General features: G+C 35.6%; 1 protein-coding gene across 1 annotated transcript in view; it reads left to right on the top strand.

Moving 5' to 3' along the window:
* The window catches only part of LOC122801624 (signal-regulatory protein beta-2-like), a 547020-nt gene that overhangs the window by 238495 nt on the left and 285705 nt on the right, over nucleotides 1-22820 (top strand). Inside the window, exons 4-5 of the mRNA XM_044071104.1 lie at nucleotides 7291-7404; nucleotides 7515-7536. Of these exons, the coding sequence (XP_043927039.1) occupies nucleotides 7291-7404; nucleotides 7515-7536 (136 nt within the window). The remainder of the gene's footprint in view (nucleotides 1-7290; nucleotides 7405-7514; nucleotides 7537-22820) is intronic.

Genomic DNA, 22820 nt, shown 5'->3' with positions numbered 1-22820 from the left:
GATATGTATGTACCTGCTGTTAGTTGGTTTCGTGTCTTGTAGCACATGGGAGGGGTAGGTGGCCAAACAAAACTTTTCGAGATTGTAGTTTCCGACATTCTGAGCGGTCGGTTAAATAAACATTCACTTAAAAGTGTTTGAGTATGTTATACTCGACATTTTAAGCGTTTGTTTATTTAACATAGACCCTGCTATTCACAAGTAATCATGTGAAATTAGTAATAAACACAGTCATTTATTTCAGCTTGTCTCTCAGATACATGTGTAACATTGTCTTGAACTGCCAGTCAATGAAAATGTAATGGTGATCAAGTTTTTCCTATTCTTTCATACTCAATCTCTGCAGTACCAAAAAGACTAAGATTTTTACTTGAGGGATGCCAACCTAATAAACCTACCAATGTAATGAAACAAGTTAAGGAAATTATGAATGTGTTATTGATCCATGCTGAGAGTCTGAAACAAGAAACTCTACTCCCTACAAACCCTTTTCACCTTTCAGAATGTTGACATTTATGGAGTGATTGAGATATATTTTAAAATACTAGAGAGTGCTCTGGCTGTATAAGGCTATATATAATGCCTTCCTCATGTTTAGACCAGTTACTGCTCAAGAGGGTAAATAAGATGGTGTCTAAATCCTCATCCAGAACAGACTCATATCAAGGCTGGTAAAGCAGCACAATGTACTTAGGCTTCTTCATGTTTAAATAGCCATCATAAAACCATACATTATCTAAGTATAGAACTTCTTCTATGACTGAAGAAAGCCACAATACCTATGCACAGGAATGGAAATTACTCAATATTAAACCCAGTACTACTTCATAGGTGATCTAAACTATCCAGCTATACACTGGGAAGCCTACACCATAACTAGTACAAAAGCACAGAGATTCCTAGACTTTGTCAATGCAAACACTTTTAAACAATTAGTCAGTGTACCTATTAGGGGGAACAACATCTTGGATTTTGTCTTTAATAATATGGGGGAATCTTGTACCACCCTTTTCATCACTTGTTAGGTCTATCAATAAAGCCATCTCCTTTAAAATAAAATTGAAGTCAGTGACCCCCCACCACCCAATGTATCTTTAGAAATTTCTCTAAGACAAACTACCTTGTCTTAAGTGATACATTGGGGAGCTTCATATCTCCAAAAAACCCAGTTAAATCCACTGAATACACAGAAATGTATACCACCATACTGTACAAACATATGTAAACAGCTGCATAGGTCAGCTGTACCCTGTAGGAACTAATGCAGGGCAAACTCCATAGTGGAACCATAATGTGCACATGATTTATAATAAAAGGAAGAGAAATATGATTAAAATTAAGAAGAGTCCTCATCATGGAAATAAACAACTCAGGAGCTTAATAAAATAAATTGTAGCCAAGTTTGAGGCTAAAATATCCAAGCAAGCCAAGGACAATCACAAGGTCTTTTTCTTAAGTCTGAGAAGTACAGTGCAGCAATGTGCTGAATGATGTGAACATTGATATCTAGATTCAGACTGAAGATATACTGAATCCATTGGCTGATAAATTCAGCCCAGATTTTACCCCTCTCTCCCCTGTCTATCTCACAAGATATAAGAGAAACCAACTCATCTCCAACTATCACACAAGACCAGGTCCTAAAAATGCAATCAAAAGCTAAAATACTTTATCAGTAGGTCCTACTGGATGCATCTTAAATAAGCATGGTTTAACTCCCCGCAAAAAAACTGTTTAACCTCAGCTGCCATACAGGTTTTGTATTAGGCAAATTGAGAGCAACTACAGTCATTTCCCTGCATGCAGGATGACTTTCCTCAGACCCAGGCAATTACAGACCCATACATCTGACCTAACTCATATGCAAAACCATGGAAAGACTTATCCTGGAGCTAATCAATATAGGTATAGGGAACCTCCAAACACTGGACCCACCTAAGTTTGGATTTGTCAAAGGCAGGTCATGTTTAGTCAACCTGGTGGACTTTTTTGAAAATGTAACTAAAGCAATGGATGAATTTAAAATGGCATACACTGCATACCTCGACATGGCAAAAGCTTTTGACACAACACCCCACGCAGGAGTAGTAGAAAAGATAAAAATAAATGAACTTGGAATAAACCGCTACATCACCCACTAGATTGACAACTGGCTACCAGTTAGGATGCAAGTAATCAAAATAGAGGAAGTTACCCCCACAAAGAAACTAGTCTGCTGTGGATTCCCCAATGGTTCAATGCTGGGACATCTCCTGTTTGGGCATCTACTTATATGAAGTAAAAGGCAATCCAAAGGGGTCTGGCTAATTAAGTGTGCAGATGAGGGCAAGCTATGAGTGGTCATTGAACCCCATATGACTTATCCAGCCTGCAGGAAGGTTTGTCCCAAACAGGTCTATATTAGATCATCGAAACGGCAGAATTTTGAATGATCTAATATCGAACCCAATATTGCGAATGCTGAAAACAGCGAAGCTGCAAAAAACAAAATTCATTCCTAGGGAAAGAATTCAGTTGGCCACTGTTGCAGCTTCGCTGTTTTCAGCGATGTAGTGGAAAGTTACGGGTTGGGTTAAGGTGAGTCTGTGACTGTGCAGACGTTCGGGTTAGGGCATGGTTTGGGTGAGTTAGGGTTAGGGCGTGGGTGAGGTGAGTGTGCGATAGTGAGAATTTGGGGTTAGGGGTGGGTTAAGTGAGTTAGGGATGGGGGGATGAGGTGTGTGTGCAATAGTGACGGACCATAGAGTTAGGGTCAGGGTTAAGGTAAGTGGATAGATAGTAGTGCATATGCAGTGTAGTGTAGGGTTAGATGTAACTTTTAAATGTATGTGTGTGGATTGCTGATTTTTAGTGTGCTTGTGGTGTGTGTGTGCTTCTTGGAAAAGCAAATTTTTTCCCAGGGAAAAAAATTGCTGTTTTGAGGTTTTAATATTGTTAGGGTTCGGGTTTTGCAGTTCGACGTTACGGCATTCAATAATGAGCCGTTTTGATGATCTGATATAGACCCGTCCCAAACAAGTAACAAGGACCAGAAACATAGAATAAAACTAAATGACAAAAAATGCATTATTGTATCCTTTTGGAAATCTTCAGGGAACTACCACATTGGCAATATGACCTTAAGAGTTGATGCATTTGTTTGGGATTTAGAAATTTATGTGGATAGTGATCTAACATTTGACCAGCATGTGCCCACTGTCATAAAAATGATCTTCTATATAGCATCGCTTATAAACAAAGGGATTATAGCTTGATATAGAGATTATATTGTCCTCCATTACTCATACTGCATTAGGCCATTTGTTGAGTATAATGTTCCCTTTGGCATGTATCTGTCCAGACACATGCATCAAATGGTAATGCCCACAGAGATACATTTCTAAAGGAATACAAGACCGAAATAATACATCCTACATGGACCAACTCAAAGTCCTGTCACTATAATAGGAATCTTATAGACTGCTAAGGGATGACCTGTGTCTGGCATACAAGGCATTCTCCGACCCAATACCGATTGACCTACTGCATGTCAGCAAGTCAAATGGCATGACAAATAGTCAGTTCAGAGATCCAAACCTCTTCTGCAAGATCAACAGAAATGTTTGTAGGTTCTGGGATATCTTGCAAAAGATGCCATGTCTCTGGAACAGATTCCCCATCCACATAACGCAAATTTCATTCCTGTCCATTTTTTAAGCACAACTTGAATCTATGGATGGGTAATAGAAAATGTACCACAGGACTGTTCCCTGTGCTACTAATGGACAGAGGCAGCTCCTAAATGCTTTAGCTGATGTATGGGTCCCCTTAAATTATTTATGGTATGATCCCAGTTATTCTCAACAGTACTAATACATAATTACTGACCATGGGATGGGTAAAAACCAATCTAACACCAAACAGGATAGATTAATTCAAGCACCAAAAGAGAAACTGGCAAGGCTTAAAATGGCAGGAATGACTATCTATAAAATAAAGGCTGGTGAAAATTAGAGATAGCATGATAAAAATGGAATGTCTAATAACATTAGCAGGTAGAAATCTGATCTGTCTGAAAACCAGTATCATACAGAAAGAGAAGGTAGCCTGGGAGCAGTACCTAGGAAGTACTATTGCAGAAAGTAGATGGAAAAACATTATTGTAATGTCTAGGGAACCAATCAAGACTAGAAGGTTTAGGATCATCTGGTGGAAATGCAAGTACATCTCTATACACCAAGCAAGCTAATTAATATTTATCCAGAAACTAACCTGAATTGTTGTAGATGTCTAAGGGAAGAAAGGAGAACATGGGGACAAACATTCTGGAATTGTGAAGTCCTTATCCAAATACAAAGCTGACACACAAGTACTATTATCTTGGTAATATGTACAAACAATTTTCCTAACAAAATATTTATTTTACAGGAATCAGAGAGGTCTGCCTGTTTAATCATTCAGGAGATCAGCTGTTATTGGTAATCTTACTGTTAGTGAAGAAAGTCGTAACTAAACCCTAGGAAAATTGACAAGTCACTACAGTAGTAGAATTACTTAAACCAATGTGCAAATGGATCAAAGCGGAGGAAATATTTTACAAAGGGAAAAGGGGAGGCATGGACAAATGCTGGTTATTACGGTAATCATGTATGGAGGAACATTTGGTTAACAGGTAGGTAAGAGCTTGTCAGGTCAACAGTATTAGTAAACCAGAGATAGGTGCATCCACTAAAAATCTTATGACAAGATTCAAGACAAATATGGTTTATGGTTTATTCCCTTATATTTTCTAGAAACAGCATCTTGATAGGATGATGCATTATCAAACATACTGCATGAGTTTCTTTTTCATTAAACACCTTTATTGAATTAACACTTGTGACACAGGCATATTTACATTTATCTAAAAGTAATTGAACTGTATTAAGTTAAAATTAACAAGCATTATGCTTCACATATATTGTTATATATCATATAACCTAAGCAACATTATATAAATTATTTACTTTTTGCCCCTTTATTTTTTAAACAACAAACATCTTTATTAAGCCATCACTTACGACATAAGCACTCATGCATTTATATAAAAGAAAAGCAAACCACACTGACACAATCCTAGTTGCAAGCATTTTGCATCACAACCATACTGACACACTCCCAGTTGCAAACATTATATTTCACTTATAATCTACCTAATTGTTTTCAGTCAAACATTACATAGCTCATTTAAGTCCTGCCTTCATTTAAACCTCATTTCTTTCCTGTATGTATTGTTCCCACAATATCTATTTTTTCATATGTAGTTTGCGCCTACCTTTTTCTAAAAATCCCAATTCCAGTTGTTTTATCTCTGTTACTATATTCACTACTTCTAATATAGTTGGTTTAGATTTTGATTTCCATTTTCTAGTAATAAGTTTTTGGTTGTATAAAAGCAAGAAATGTACTCCAGCAAAATGTGGATAAAAAAACATAAAATGCTATCCAACACTAGCTTATATTTGTTGAAATACATCATGTAAATGAAAATTATTAGAATCTTTGTCCAATAATGGTTGTTTTTTTTTTTGTACCAAAAAAAAAAAAAGAATTACCTTCTGACTTTGTGTACCTCAGACTTCTGAAGTTGGACAAGTAGAAGTAATGGTCAGATTAATATATATAATCTTATTTCAATCACAAAAGCAATTTCTATTCCTGAAAAGTTATATGGATGATAAATTACCTGTTATCAAGCTACTGTTTACTCTTGCTTATAATCTGCCCTCAAATGCCATTCCAGAAATATACAGTGTTCGACTGGAAGAATTTTAGGTCTGAGCAGTAGCAGTTTTGTGTCCTGCCACTTCATTATTTGCATGAGCTCTATGATCTATTGCCAGGAACATAATTTGCATCTCAATATTAACTCACTCATCACAACCAGAATTTAAAAGATATATTATTTTAACAGAACTTGGAACAGAAAAAAAAAACACTCATAAGGCCAGGGGAGCTTAGCCCAACAAGAAAAAAAATATGGATTGCTGCTCTGTGAGAGGGAAGGAAATGAGATGGTATGTTAGCAAAGAGCATGAAGTCTCACTTACCAGTGGGATTTGCATTAATTCCAACCTCGTGGTACTTATTTTATTAGTATATCAATTGCATTAACAAAATAGTTATCTCTAAGGTATTATACAAGAAGGAAAGGATTTTCTTATTTCTTTATTTTTTAATTGTAGCTTTTGTAACATTAAGAAAAAAATATATTAAGAAAACCGAATTATCTTAGCACTGAATATTCTGAATACTACCCCTATTAGTCAGATAAATTTGCACCTATTGTTAAGGCATGTTAATGCACATTTGTCAACTATAGAGTGGGGTAAAATTTTGTATGTGCTTGTGGTGAATGTCTATGTAGTGATTATCAGCTGACCATATTACTATGTTGCCTGCAGATAGCAGACCTATTCTAATTCTTTCTTGGCCAATCCTAATTAAAAGGTTACTAAATAGGATAGGAAGGTGTTCACATTAACACAAAACATTCATAGAAGGTCTCAGTGCTAACAAATCTAAATATTGTTTCAGTTAAAAGAAAAATGTTTGACTCTGTACAATAAAACATGTTTTACTTTTAAAAGAAATGATACATTATGTGTCTTCTCTCTCTCTCTCTCTCTCCCTCTCTGTTCAGCATGCTGGAACCATCTTTTATCATCAAATGTGATTTAAGCAAGAATGACTTCTAAACAGTCTTTCAGATTAATGAAGAAAAGCAGCTTATTTATTTATGTATTTATTTTATTTTTATTATTTTTTGTTATATACTCTTTCTTAATCTGCTAGTGGGCTGGTCCTTGGATCTTTTTCATCTATGGTCTTAGTGCTGTTGCACAGTAGTACAGTCCATGTAATACAGCACTGTTTTAGACAAAAGATGGGGAACAAATATATCATACAACTGAGGGAGAAGTACAACTGCAAATATAATTATTTCACTCATAATGAAAGTACAGTTGCTTATAAATATTGTTACATGGCCTAAAATTTTATACTATTTACATTACAATTACACAATAAACATGAGTAACAGATTGTGAAGTGGTGTGATGTAGGTAGTTAGGTAGTAAAGGAGAAAGCTATGTTAAATAGTTCTGTCCTCTGTCCTCTCCAAAAAAAAAAATGCAATGCTACTCTTACTGTGCACAGCCCTTACACCCCATGCCTAGTCATGTATAAATTACTATAATTTATGATTCTGAACAGTTTTAAACTAATCCAGTCAGTCACTAATGACTGCATTCATTTATATTTTTTTTTCAGACTCCTCTCAGTGTGGGCCATCCTGCACTATCATATTTGGAATAACATCTGCTTCCTTAGTTGTTCTGTTCTTTTTAATCATTCTAGTTATTCAACAGAAGAAAAGAAGAAAGGGTATGTTTTCATCTTTTACCATTATCAACTACATATTTTTATATGTTTATCAATTTTTTTCTTATTTTAAATTATACAATAAAAATGCTTATGATTGTTTTTCTTTTCAGGCAATAATGCCTCTCAAAAGAGGTAAGTACATCATGTTAATTGGATGCATTCGCTATAAAATGCTGGTTAACTGTGTAATAACAGATAAAATTGTTGTAGAGTAATAATAAACACTGTATAACTTTGCAGAAACCACATGAATTGGTTAATAAGAAACTGTATATTATGGTACTGTTATTTATTTTATACAAATATGATACTAAGAATTATAATAACTTAGCTAAACCTACTAAAATGTGTTATATAATTCAGAAAAATAAATGTCTCTGTCTTTTTCACCTACCGTTAATCAAGCTACAGAGATTTATTTATTGTTTGAAAACAAGGTAATACACTGAACCACACAGAACCATTTCAGTCATTGCACCTAGAAGAAACTAACAGAGTACAAGAAAAGCAGAGAAGAAATGCAGGCTGTAACTAACATTATTCTAATATTAAATTGACACACACCTTTGGATAATGTAGTTGGATAAAAGGGAAATAACCACTGTTCACTAATACAACCAAAGAACAATATAAAATATTTAGTATATAATACAGTGCAATGAAACAGCGTATTATACAAAGCTATAATGCATTAAAACTCATTTATTATTATACCAAGACAATGATTATAATAATTCCAAGAGAAGAACACATTTATACGAAGTTTAAATGAGTAAAATCTTAGAATGTATATGTATAAGTGTAGTTACTGGTTGTGTATAAATGTAAACAGAAATGTAACTATGGTTTGTGTATAAATGTAAATAGAAATGCAACTACTCTGTGTTTGGAATGGAACTTAGTATAATGCAATGTAAGCAAATGGAGCTTTTCTTCCCAGGATCCATTGAAAATGGGTATTAAGCAGTCAGACTTTCCCAGTAAACAAACACAAACAAATAAATAAATAAATCATTTTAAGATTCAAGCATAATTACATAATGGCAGGATGGAGATCATAGCTACAAACTGTTCTTTCTCTTAAATGCGAAATCAGTTTAGTTCTAAATTCTTTAAATGTTTTATATTTTCTAATGGCAGTGGGAAAATAATCCCTGTTTTGGGATGCAAAAACTGAGAAGTCAGAGGCAGTTGAAGCAAGATAGTTAGAAGCTCAGTAGTATACCAATTATGGGATTAACATGTTGTAGTTTAATACAATCTTAAACCAAGTTGAGCAGAGTGATCAAACTTCAACATCATAAATGTAAGAGTCAACAGGGGGACATTAGATAAATTTGTTTAGGAAGACATTTAGCTGTAATGAAATTGGTACAGTAATACCTATATCTAGTACAAAACAGAATAAACTGCAGACGCTATTAGAAAGGGACAAAAGTCATTTCAATTTATTATTCGTGTCATTACTTGTGGGAGGTTGACCATACTCTGAGTCTTTAACACTTTAGTGAGTGAGTGAGTGAGTAAGTGAGTGAGTGAGTGAGTTAGTTAGTTAGTTAGTTAGTTAGTTAGTTAGTTAGTTAGTTAGTTAGTTAGTGTGTTCGTTTGTTAGTTAGTGTGTTCGTTTGTTACACTTTGGATTCATCTCACTAGGCTAGGCTAATGTCCTTTCTTCAGTTAAGACAAAGGTAGTCATCATACTGACCATGGGAAATTTTGCCAGGATAATAGAGAATTTCTCCAATTCATTACTTCATAATAAACTAAATGGGGTACAAAAGAAATTAATAAAATCAAGACATGACAGTGGAAAAAATGGAATGGATGTTAGGGATGAAAAAGAAAAAAAACTGTTATAGTGTATATGTTTTTTGGGGGCGGAGGTCCTGTATCATTTTATAGTATCCTGTTTGAGTGTCCCACATTCATCAATTGGGTATACCATTCTTCACCTTATTAGCCCCAAAATTCCTCCATGAAGGTTGGTTCTAGTGCAAATTCTAAGGGTGCCCTGTGTGTGAAGCCATCTCACCATCTGCCATGACCCACCACTGTCAACCAATATGTGACATGGATATCCCACCTCTGGGAAAATAATCAAGGAGCCTCAATCCTCACCACTGGCACCTGTGGGAGGACATTCACTGGGAGGATGACAGGTACACACACACAGTATTTCCAGATGCAGCTCTCTCCATCTAGTGCAATGTCCCTTAAGAGTACACAGAGACCACAGTCAATCCTGGCCTGGTTTCTCCCACTTTCTCCAGATTCCCAGTAATACTCCCCACTTATACAGCAATAGAGATGAGTCCTTAGCTAGGGTTCCAAGCCAAGTTCTCCAACACTCTCTCTGTCCAACCAGTGCTTCATGTCCCTGGCCAGGTAGCTGACTCACACACACACTCTTTGAGATTTGATTTGCATACACACAAACACACACAAACACACACACATACATACACACTTGGGAAAGACTGGCACAGGTTTGCTAGCTATGTCCCCTCTTGCCAGGACTATAAGTTAGCTTTCACTGTCACCACTACACTTCTGCCAGCAACTTTAAGTCTCTTCCAAGGGTATCCAATATACTGAGTCAAATTAATATTAACACAAATGGTAGTTTGACAAAGAGCAAGGCTATTAGGAGTGGCCCACACAGTGTTACCAAATAAATATGCAAGTACTCTCAAAACTTAAATATTTCTACAAAGTTCAGCTGCAATAAAAGGTTTAAATATATTTAATAATAAATAATAAAAGACAATACTAAATATATATTCACAGTGACATCAGAGTTCAGAATCACAGGAAATATTTAAAACAACATTGAAGGACAGTCTCATACAAATAAAGAAAAACAATATCTAAACTAAGCTTCACTATATTCCTGACTGAATCTAAGAGAATGACTATTCCCTAATAACTTACATAATAGAGCAAGGCAGATAATGGGATGAATGGTTCCTATTGTTGTCAGGCCTAAGACAAAATACAGAATCCTCAGTCTCACTGAGAGACGTTTCTCTCTCTAATACCTAAATATTATTTCAGAGTTGATTACACGATGATGTCACATCTGGCCATCTGACTTTGTTTCTCACACTATCACTAGCACTAGCTACTGACAGGATTTGACACCTACATGTAAAAAATACACACACAAGAGCTTTTGTTCAGATTTGCACAGCTGGTGGAAGCCATAAAACAATAAAACACTTCCAAGACAATACAGAAAACTTCCTAGTACAGACATTGTGTTGCTGGCTGTACTGTGCACTGAAAGATACCATCTTTATGGTCTAGGCCCAGTGATTTAATTTCAGATATATTTTAAAATTTTCTGGACTGAGGCTAACCCTCTGTCTTCTGGTTTCCTCTGTTAAAACATAAACATTTAAATAGTAACAATAGTGCATGTACATTTCTGTTCTCTCCGGTAGGACACACTGTGGATGCATTTCAAACACAAGCACTTTACAAATACCTTTTCAGCACAAACCTCTGTACAAATCAGTTTGATAGTCACATGACATACAGTTGTAATACATTTGTAACACAAGCATCTTGTATAAATTATTTTAATATTCACAAATGACATATAATTATCTGTAAAATTCCAGCCAGCTGTGCTGGCAATACCTCCTTTTCTTACACCATCCGGTGGAGAATTTTTCATATTATACCCCTCCTTCATTTCCCCTTATCTGTGAATGCTTGGCAGTGTCCATAGAACTTGTATGTAATGGGGACATGCTGATATATCACACAATCTCTGCAGTAGTTCAGCCTATGTCCCTGCTCTCAATCATCTTAGGACTTTGCCACCTTCCTCACATGTACCTAGCCTCCATCGGGTATCATTGCAGGGAACCCCATCGAGACCTCCCTATCACTGGGATGGTAACACCTATCCCTCCCTGTCATTCAGCAGTTGTATAAACTGCTAAATGAGCACAAGTTGGCTAGGATGTAGTCAGGGCTTTATCCCTCTTACACCACCAGAGTCACTCAAAAGTGGACATAATTTCATGAAGTTTAGTATATGGTAATTGAAGTGCATCAGTGAAATAACTCCCTATGCTTTTTAATAAGTGCCATGAGATTTGCATTCACCTGAGCTACCACCAAATCAGGCAGGTAGGAGCTTGGTTTAACATCTCATCCCTTACTTAATATCAATAGCAGATGAAGACAGTGTGATTAATTGTTATTTTATAGTAGGTTACCATAGATAATATGGATTCTAGAAAATGTCTACGCATTTAAATAAAAGGAAAATTTTGTGCTTAAAGGAGAAAAATCCTTCCTAGGTAATTGCAATTTTAACCAGACTAAAGAATCAAAAACATTTAATTACTTACTCTTTCCAGACTTGTATAAGGCATTATTATTAATACTGAAATTATGGTTTTATGATAAGGTGGGAAACAGAATATCAAAATAACAAAAGAATGAAATTAAAAAAGTGAAAATTGGAAATAAGTACATAGATAAATATATTGAATGGATGACACCCTACCATTGAGTCTTGAGGAGCATTAAAATCTGTTGTAGCTGAAAAAAATATGAAGCATCCCAGCTTGACTCCAGAAAACCTCTTATTGTAATAGTTTTGAAACCAGAAAGGAATGTTTGAGAAAATGCAATGAACATCACTGACTCAAACAAGAGATCATGAATAACATGGCCAAAGGCTTTTTAAGAGCTCCAAGAAAGGCACAACTGAGTAGATCATCATATACAACAAGGAGAACATTGTTTATACTTGAGAAAAGAGTAATATGAATACTATGAACCAGACAGTGAAGCCAAACTGGTATCTGGATTGGATGTGATTTTTTTTTTAAATAAAGGTCTGCTGACGGATTACATTTTATAGCAATTTACAAAATGTTAGCATCAGTGAAATAAGATGGATTTTGGAGAGAAAAGATTTTTGCTTCTTTCTTGTGAAAAAGAGATATTACTTTAAAAAAAAGGTAAAGGACGTGGTTCAAAGAGAAGGTGAGCAGTGAAGTCTCTTCCCAACTTCTGGAATCATGAGAAAGACTTTTTGAGATAAAAAGATAAAAAGGAGAATCTGAGAATGAGGAATTAGAATGATAAATGGATATGGCAAATAAGTGCTACATAACAATGCATTTTTAAAATCTTCAGGGAAGTACTTCTTCTAGGAATATTTTTTGAAGTTTGATTTTCTTGCAGATATTACTGAATTCTCTTCAGAACCTCTAATGGTTGAACAGGAGATTACGTTAGGAAATGAAGCAGTAAGTCATAGGAACAATCTTTCTTCCAGGAAATCCATGCCTTCTACCTTAGTTTATCATACAAAGGTGTTTACTAGTTATACAAATTTTCATATTGCCTATTCTACATGTAAAGAAATGCAGAAAGTATTTTGTATGCTGGAAAAGGTTTAGGCAACTGAAAGCTTGACAGGTAGAATCAAGTGTAATATATATCTATATATGTATAGAGAGAGACAGACAGGGGAACACTGTGCATAGTAGGTCAGAGCTATGATGACATTTTTGTTCTTCTTAGCAAACCAGTAAATATCATTTTGCAGTAGTCAGTTATGGAAGGATAAGAAGGTAATGAGACTGAAAGTTTTTCTAACATCAATGGTAATAACTAGACTCAGGAGAGAATGACTTCCTGAAACGTTATTAAGTCTAGTAGTTTCCTAAATATGTTGGATGAAGTCATTGTGTCACAAATAGCCAAACCAAGCACAGGGCATGCCTAACAGCACCAAGAAATTGATTTTACATTTACCCAGAAACAAAATAGTGCCATTCTGCACAAGATTTCAAAGAGATCTTGCAGATTATTTTCAGTCAGGAAAAGTGACTGGAGAGGGGAAAATGATACTAGCAATGCACATTTTGGAAGAATTCTGAATTGTTAGAATTGAGACAAGCCAGTATTGTCCTTGTGCTTTAGTAACAGAGGAGGCAATGTATCCTACAGGAAGCGACATAGAACAAACATAGAACAAACAACGAAACTAAACCAAAAAGTTCTACTGCTGAGCACCAGTAAAGAGCTTTGGACAGTGTAAAATACTTTTAGTGCTTTCATTCTTTAATAATTGACAAATAACTTCTTCAGAAATTCAAAACATACTAAGCCAGCAGTTTAAAAATGGTAACAAAAGCCCATGTGACTTAAACCAATAGCAAATCAAATTGTGTGTAGTTTTTTTTTAATGTACAACATTAAAATAATTAAGTTAAAAGGTATGTATAAAACAATACATGCCAAACATTTAAGTGAATCTAATGAATACAAAACTTTTTAATATAATTTTTGGGCTAATAATAAACATTTAATGATAATAATCTCATTACATCCAGGATTGTGGTGGGGTCTCAACCTGATCTGTGATGAAGATTAATGGCATTCTAAAGGAATGTTAAAGCCCCCAGAAAAATCATCATAGTTGACACAATTAAGTACAAAAAAGGAAAATGTCCTGAAATATGGACAAATAAGAGCATGTTTAGCTAGAGTATTGTTGGATTCTTTGTTTTTAATTGCTAACATATGCTTGTAGACTCTCTGAGATAATCACCTGTTTTCCCTATATATAAACTGCAACAAGATTCACAGGTAGCCAAATACATGATACATTTAGAATTGCAGTTGTATCTGTTCTTTACCAGATGTCTAAATTCAAGGGCTTGAAGTGAACTTAAGATTTGCAAATGTATCTATATTGCTTGCATTTGCCGCACCTGCATGTACCCAAAGCAGTTAGATTTGGAGAACGGGAAGATGCTGTTCAAGGAGAGATTTTAAGTTGTGCGCCATGAACAAAGGATGGTCACTGAGAATTCTTGTTATTTCAAAAGTGCCTAAAATGATCTTCCAATGGTCAATAATGATACTTTTAATCAGTGACATATCAACTGAGATTGAGATAGGAAATGCTCTCCTATAACAAATCTTATTGGTTCATGAATTAGAAGATGTAACACTTTTGTCTAGTGAATGTGTAGTGAATTCACTGTGCAGGATACGTTTAGTCTTCTGGTTTCTAAGAGAATGAACTTTTCATTCTATGTTGTTTAACCTATCCAGTATGTAACCTCACTGAAGGAAAATTCTTTTAGTTTGGAAGTTTTGTATCTGAATACAAGATTGTCTGTTGTAAGCTGCTCATTCTAACAAACTGACTTTTAACAACACCCCTTTTCATATGGTGAGGGTGTTGATTATCTTTGTGTTTTATTTAAATTGTCAAAGGACAATGAAATATACAAAAAAATTGATAGTACTTCCATAACCACTTTCTGTAAACTTAAGAAAATTTGTACTTCCATTCAAGTCAGATAAAAGTGAAGTAAACTGTTCAGAGTTGCCCTTCCACAACAGAAAGAGGTCATCAATGTATCTTCTATAAAACATGATGTTGCTGAATAGGGTGGTGAGTTTTAAGGAAATTTTGCTCCTACCACCCATTACCTGATTTGCAAAAACGGGAGTCACTAATGCCCCCATAGCATAACTAGATGTTTGCTTGTAGTGTTTGCCTAAAAAAAGTAAAAAAAAAGTTGTTATCCAGAACAATGTCAAGCAATGCACAAATGGTGTTGATTGTGTTGTTTTTGAAATTGGTGAATTTATTTAAGTATTTTTCTGAGACACTAGGAGCATATGTCAGCAATTAAAAGCAAAGACTCCTGCATTGCTCTAGCTAAACATGCTTTTATTTGTTCACATTTCAGGAAATTTTCCTGTTTTGTATTTGATTTAGTCAACTATGATGACCACGATCCTGGACATAATGAGACTATTAACGTTACATATCTTTTCATTAGCCCAAAAATTCTGTCAAAAAGTTTTGTATTCATTACATTCACTTAAATGTTTGGTGCGTATTGTTTTATACATACTTTTTAACTTAATTCTTTTAATGTTGTACCTTTAAAGAAACACCTACACACAATTTTATTGCTATTGGTTTGTTTAAGTCGCATGGCCTTTTGGTACCATTTTTAAATTAAACTGCTGTATGCATTTCTAAAGAAGTTCTTTGCTAATTTTTAAAGGCTGAAAGCGCTAAAAGCATTTTATGCTATCAGAAGTTCTTTCTTGGAGGTCAACAGTAGAATGTTTTTGGTTACGAGACAATATATGGTATACAGTGAAGGTGATTTTTGAAGAAGAAGAGATATCAAACATAATTTTTAAGACCAGGATTATCCACCTACAATTTCTTATAGCAGAAAAGTCATGTTTTAGTCACATTTCATAGATGGTTATAAAGCCAAGACTGTTGGAGAATCATTGTATGAATATCATCTATGTTATTGTTAATGCTACTATAATTTTAAAAACCAGGCATGATGTCTGCTGTTTCATAATGAAGACAGGGTGAGAGGAAGAGTTTAATGTGTTACAAGTAGTATGACAGAAGGAAATCTGAATAATTTTGCTGTCTTCTGACAGCAGCAGGATTATCCTTAGAAGAGTAAGAACAGATAAGCTGAGGAAAGGTTGAAATTAAGAAATTTAACTGCACACTTTCTATGAGAGGGTCTGAGGCAGAGAAAGAATACAATAGAGAAAGTAATGTGAAATTATGGGTAGGCTTTTGCAACTGAAGGTAAGGATATAGAGGTGGCTGTTACATAGAGGTCAGTAAGAGGAAATGTATCAGAACATGAAACTAAGAAAACAAGATTGGAATGAGCAAGTTCTGGGAAGCAACATAGAAAAAAACACGGTAGACTGCATAGATAGGAAGTTAGGATGAAGCAGAAGAATTTGCATCTTAGGAGATAATGAAAAGGCTGAGACTGGTGAGAGTGGAGGTAGTAAAAAGGAGAGTAAAATGCTGAAAATGTAAGCTTAACACAGAACTAGTGCAGGTTTATTGATTTATTTATTTATCTGTAATTGATAGCCAGGTAAGTCTAACTGAGCAACATATATTTTCAGTGAAAGCCTGGAGAAAAGTACCAATACACAATTACTTTTAGTAAAATGAGAAATCAATAAATACTATGATATAATATTCAAAGATGGCATATCGTATGCAATATAGCTAAAAAGAAAAAAGACAATAAGACATGTGCATGGAAGTTATATCATTAAATATGTCTTTTATTATTGAAGATAAATGCGATCAAATAGACATACATATTTCAGTACATAGTTTTATTCACATATTTACAAATTAGAAGGATTTTACAGAGTGAGGTGGGTAGAAAGAAATATATGACATGGAAGTGAAGGTATGAAACAAGGTTATGGTAAGAAGAAGAATGAAAAATACATAATCATGAGTAGATGTGAAGGAAATAATGAGTGTCATAAACAAGGAAAAATCTCTAAAGAATGGAACATGACAAGTGGATGCAGAACATTGCAAACAGTACAGTAGAGATAGTGGACCTTAGTAAAGAATAAGAAAGGATTCATAGGGCCAGACGATAGAGAAACTGGGAGTTATGCAAGGTGGGAAACTAAGAAGGCTAAGGAGCAAATGAGGTGTGGCATCTAGGAAATACACAGTGACAGACACAAATTAAAAAGAAGGAACTGACTACTCAGGATTTGACACGTTTTTTTTATGACTCTATTCTTCTGTTGTTGTTACTAAACTACTGATTATTTGCTGCAATTTGATAACTGTATTGGTGGGGCAGTCAGCTGATCCTTTTCAGCTACAGTACAGGCTGCAGTGGAGGAATAGTACACAATTTAACAGAGAACAGAATTAGGGCAATAGTTTGGTGTCACAGAGATTAAAATAAAACAATCATAAAAAAATGCATTCACCATAAGCAGAACAGAAATAATTAGAATGTAACTTAAAATGATTCCAAATGTCAATACTATTTACAATAAATGCTTGTTTTTTGTTAATTATTAATTTTCTTTGAGCATGATGTAACACTTGATTGCCTTGAGCAATGATAAAGTTGGAATAAAATCTGTTGACGCTAGATGTTTATCCTTTATCTTAAAAAAACAACAGCAGGCATTTTCTTCTAGTGAATGTTCTTTCAGCTTTTGTTGAAACTATTTATAGTTTTTTTCTGTTATTGCCAGTTGATTCCAAGTTCAGGACCCTGCCTGGAAAAATTCATCTTACCCTTGGCTATGCCAAGTGTGGCCTAACCAATGTAATGCCATTTTCCTTACTCATTGTTAACTTCTATGACTATCTAATGCAAAAAGTAGACTTAAGTGGGGGGACTTTGTCCCAGTATTATGATTTTAGAAGTGTGGCAAGTGACATTTTGGTTCTGCTATGTATGGGCACCAGTTAAAAAAAAACATTATTCATTCATAGCCCTAATGCTAATATTTTCAAATCCTCCCACTCTAAAAAACACTTTCATCCAGAGAGCTTCCAAACAGAACTGAAAGCATGTGACTGGTCACCACTGCTTCATCTTCAACTTGATGAAGCAGTGACCTACTTTAATACTAGATTCCTACAAATCCTAGACTACCATGCCCCCTATCGCTCTTCCCAAATTAAAACCAAAATTGCCCCATGGCTCACAAAACAAACTAGGCAAAAGATCCACCTAAGAAATAAAATTTGGGCCAAATGGAGAGCCTCTAAAAGCTTAGCAGATCACCATTACTTTAAACTGTTAAGAAATGCCACCAAAAAAGACATTCTGCTAGACAAAAAAAAAAAAAACTTTACCTTCACCTCCAGCAAACCCACCAACAAAAAACACAAAGGTTCTGGTCAGGCATTAACAAACTACTTCAGCCAGGGCAATCTAAAACTCCTGCCCCATCAGGAATCACCCTTAATAACTCTAAGCAAATTGCTGATACCTTTAACAACTACTTTACAGAAGCCATTAAAACTCTAGCTAATACATTACCACCTATTAGCACGTGCCCATTAAATACCACAATCAGTCCAGTTCCTTTCTTTCATATACAACCGGTACCTACATTCCTCATTTGCAACCTCCTTCAAAAACTCAAGCCATGCACCCCTTCTGCTGACTGTCTACCAGCAGAATACCAGCAAATTGCAGCTAAAGCCATTGCCTAACCCATTTCTATCCTTATAAATAGAGCAATTACAGAAAGAAAAATCCCTTCCATATGGAAAGTCTCTCACATCATCCTTCTACATAAAAGTAGGACATCACCTGAGATTTCCAACTTTCGACCAATCGCCATACTCTCTCCAATAGCTAAAATAATGGAAAAATGCATCCAATGATAACACTACTTGACCACCTTCTCCAGAATAATTTACTAGTTAATTGCCAACATGGCTTCAGACCATTCCATAGTATAACAACCGCCCTACTATCCTTTTCTGACTGTATAAACAAAAATCGTAACAACAATTCTCTTTCCTCTGCACTATTTATCGACCTTTCAAAAGCCTTTGACATGGTCAACCATCATCTGCTTATTGATATACTAAGAGCCCATTTACTTGAGGCACAGGCATTACTCTGGTTTAAATCTTATTTAGACAACAGACAGCAAGGAGTACGTTGGGATAATAATCTTTCTACACCCCTCCCTGTGAACATTGGAGTACCTCAAGGCTCTATTTTGGGCCCTCTTCTCTTTTCAATGTTTATTAATGAACTAGATACCAAAATTCCTCAAACCACCTGCATACAATATGCAGATGACTCAACATTAATATGTTCAGCCAAATCCATAACCTCACTCCAGACCCTCACCCAAACAGTATTTAATATTGTTGAAAATTGGTTCATGCAACACTGCCTCCTTCTGATCCCCAAAAAAACAAAATCATTACTCTTTGCTCCTACTCAAAAGTCACCAGAAATTCTCTTCAAAGTAACCTCTCACATGGGAACTAGCATATCCCCTGACACTACAACCCATCTCCTGGGGATAACAATAGACAACAACCTTAGCTATGGTGATCATATTAATACTACATAAAGTCTGTCAACAAAAAACTAGGCTCCCTTTATAGAATCAGACCCTTCCTTACAGCAATAGCCATAACCACTATTGCCCAGACCCACCTGATCTCTACCCTGTTCTATGCCTCTGCCATATATACCAATCTATCTAAAAACAACCTTAACAAACTTACAACTAGCTATAAAAACATAGCCAGGTTTGCCACTGGCAATCCTTTCAAAAACCACTGTCACCAGCTCAAGCAACTGGGATGGTTAGAACTGCAGAACCAACTACTCTGTCAACAACTTGCTATGACCCAAAAGATACTTTACCACCCTAATAATACCCCAATCCTCACTAATCTGACTACCCCATATAAAAATCTTACTACACTTCACTCTGCAAATAAGCTTCTAGTTTCCACTATTAAATCTAACAGCAAAGCTGGGGACTAACTTTTCACTAACACAATGGGAAAAACCTGGAACCAGCTTCCAAGTGAACTCTCAACTCTCTCTTCCACACAGCTTTTTAAAAAAAACATCTTAAAGAATATCTTAAAACACACTGGCTTTGTCCCTGCTCTAACCCGGACTGATATCTCATTTACCCATCTTGCTCTCCCTATACTTCTCTACTCTACTGTTCTATGTTGCCTACCTGTATTAACAAGTTAGCTAACCTAAACCTAGGATCTGATTAGATTTCCTTCTTAGTACTCCATAAGAATAAAAAAAAAATCTTTATATGTTTTTTTTCTCTCAAATGTTGTTCTCTGTATTAGCTTAAACCCTCCAAAGGACTCTGTACATGTTTATCTTATGTACAAACTATATGTATACGCATATTATATATTTTTATTACTGCCAATGCTTGGAGATTTTCCCCCTGGGGCCCTACTGAAAATGGACATATATCTAGTTAGACTAGCCCTGTCAACAAATATAAAATAAAATAAATAAATAAAATAAATTATCATATCACAGGTGAGGGTACATGTCAGCCAGGATTATGAAGTGGTATATCCTGTAGTCAATGATTTGTAACTTTTGAATATTTGCCCAAGATTTTAATACAAAAAAGAGGGAGGGTAGAATTAATACTTGAGAAAAGAATGTTTATAGTAAGTGAGTGCTGGGCACTTCAGGAAAGAAGGTAAGATGGTTTGGGACACAGTTTGAGTTTACTATATGTTTTTCTGCTGCTCTGTCTGTGCAGTGCATAAAAGTGTGAAATGGGTCTAGTAGAATGGCAATGTATTCTTGCTGAATTATTTTAGGAATTAAGATATTGATGTTTTCCACTACCATGATGGAATCAAGATTTTTACACTTTTAGAAGGCAGAAAATACCATTATACTGAGTTTTTAGGACTAAATATAAGTTTGTTGATACTAGTCAATTTGCAAAATTTTAGTAAATTGTCTTGTATTGTTTGCTGAAATTCTATTTTGTTTTTCTTGTAGGATATTAGTAGGAGATCATCTACATACATGACTACATTTAGGAGAGAGTGGTTGTGATAAACCGTTTATAACTAGACCTATTACAGATCCTTGGAGTACAACTAGTCTACAAGTTGTTCTATCTGAGAGGAAGTTATTACTGCCGCATGAAAGGTTCAGTTTGCAAGATAACTTTTAAACTACTGTAATAGCTACTCAGTGAAAGTTGAGTTTATTAACTTTACTAAGGAGTAGGGTGTGGTAAACAGTCTTGAATATCCTTATCATATCCACGAAAAGGCCAATGGTGTGAAGACCATCAGTGATTTTTATTTTATTTATGTATTTATATTTGTTGACTGGGAGTGTCCGACTGGACGTAGGTCCATTTTCAGCGGAGGCCCGAGGAGAAAAGCTCCACAGTTAAACAGACAGTAGTTACATTGGATTACATACGATTAACAATTTAACATAGCAATTTCTTACAACATATTTACAGATGAAGAACATAGTACATCAGTAGACAACTAGAATCTTTATCTGTGAAGTACATAACAGGCATTAACAAATGTTACAATAATAAGTTCCTGCTGTATAATAACTACTAGGCATATGAGCATCTGAGCTTGCTATAATCAAGGTAGTTAGTGGAGTGGAAAGAAAGGTAGTGGTTGGATGGGGTGGGTGATATTAGAGTGGGAGTTGTAAGGGCATAGCCAGCATGTTTTTAGGTGCACTTTTAGTAATGTTTTGAAGTGGGTGCATGATGGTACAGAGGTAATTGTGGGTGGAAGGGAGTTCCAGAATTTGGCTATGGTGCAAGAGAATAGTGCTTCACCAGCAGAGTTATTGGCTTTAGTGATCTGCAAGTGATTTTTGTTGCTGGATCTTAGTGGTCTGGTGGTGCGATAGGGTTGGAGTAGATTCTGGAGGGATGGGACATTTAGTGGATGGTTTACTAGTTTGTGGGCGAGTCAGAGTTGATACCACTGAAGGAGGTGAGGGAGTTCAAGACAGCCCAGTTCAGCAAGTGAGAGACAGTGGTGACTACGGTAGGAAGACCCTGTGGCAAATTTGGCGATTTTGTTGTAGCAGGTCTCTAACTTGTTTAGATCGCATTGCCTTAGGTTGGTATATATTGGAGAGGTACAAAGTAGGGTGGAGATAAGGTGTGAATTTGCTATTGAAATCTTTGCTGCTTTGGTGAGAAGTTGTTTATTTCTGTATAACGCTCCTAGTTTTTTTTGGACTTTTTATGGTCATGGATATGTGAATGTCAAATTTTAGTTTATTGTCTATTTTCACTCCTAGCAATTTGGTGTGTTCAGTTGGGTATATAGTGGTTTTGTCTTTTGCTGTGATGTTAAAGTGAGAGTTGTTTTGAGTATGTTTGGAGGGTTGGAAGATGAGTAGTTTAGTTTTGTTTGGGTTGAGTATTAATTGGGCATCGGATAACGATAACCAAGTTTCAACAGAGGAAAAGGCTTCATGTGTGACTTTTTGCAGTTTGGGTAGGGACTGGGCTGAGCAGATGATGGTTCAGTCATCTGCGTATTGTATGAGTGTGCCATATTTATTGGCAAAGGCTAGATTATTGGTGTAAACAGAGAAGAGTAGGGGTCCAAGGATGGATCCTTGGGAAACCCCTATGGAGACAGGTAGTTGGGGAGATATGTCATTATGCCATACAATGGATTGTTGGCAGTCAGACAGGTAACTCTGAAACCATTTGGTGACTGATTGAAAGAAGGACAGGTTATTGAGGACAGAGATAAGTTGTTTGTATGGGACCATGTCAAATGCTTTACATAGGTCTAGGAAAGTAGCAGAGGAGAGATAGCCATTGTTTTTATGCTGAAGGATAGTGTTAGTAAAGGAGAATAAGGCAGTGACGGTGCTATGGTTTGGTCAGAAACCATGCTGATTACTGGAAAGGGGGTTGTTAGTAAGGAGGTAGTCTGAGACCTGAGAGTGTATGCATCTCTCTACTATTTTTGAGAGTGGAGAGAAAATAACTATGGGGCAGTAACTGTTTAGTTCTTTGGAGGGTCCGCCTTTGTGGAGGGGAATCATATGTGA

This window comes from Protopterus annectens, chromosome 5.part0 (genome assembly GCF_019279795.1).
Source record: "Protopterus annectens isolate FY-2018-M chromosome 5.part0, PAN1.0, whole genome shotgun sequence".
In the NCBI taxonomy this organism is placed as follows: Eukaryota; Metazoa; Chordata; order Ceratodontiformes; family Protopteridae; genus Protopterus; species Protopterus annectens.
This window is presented reverse-complemented; position numbering and strand designations above follow the sequence as displayed.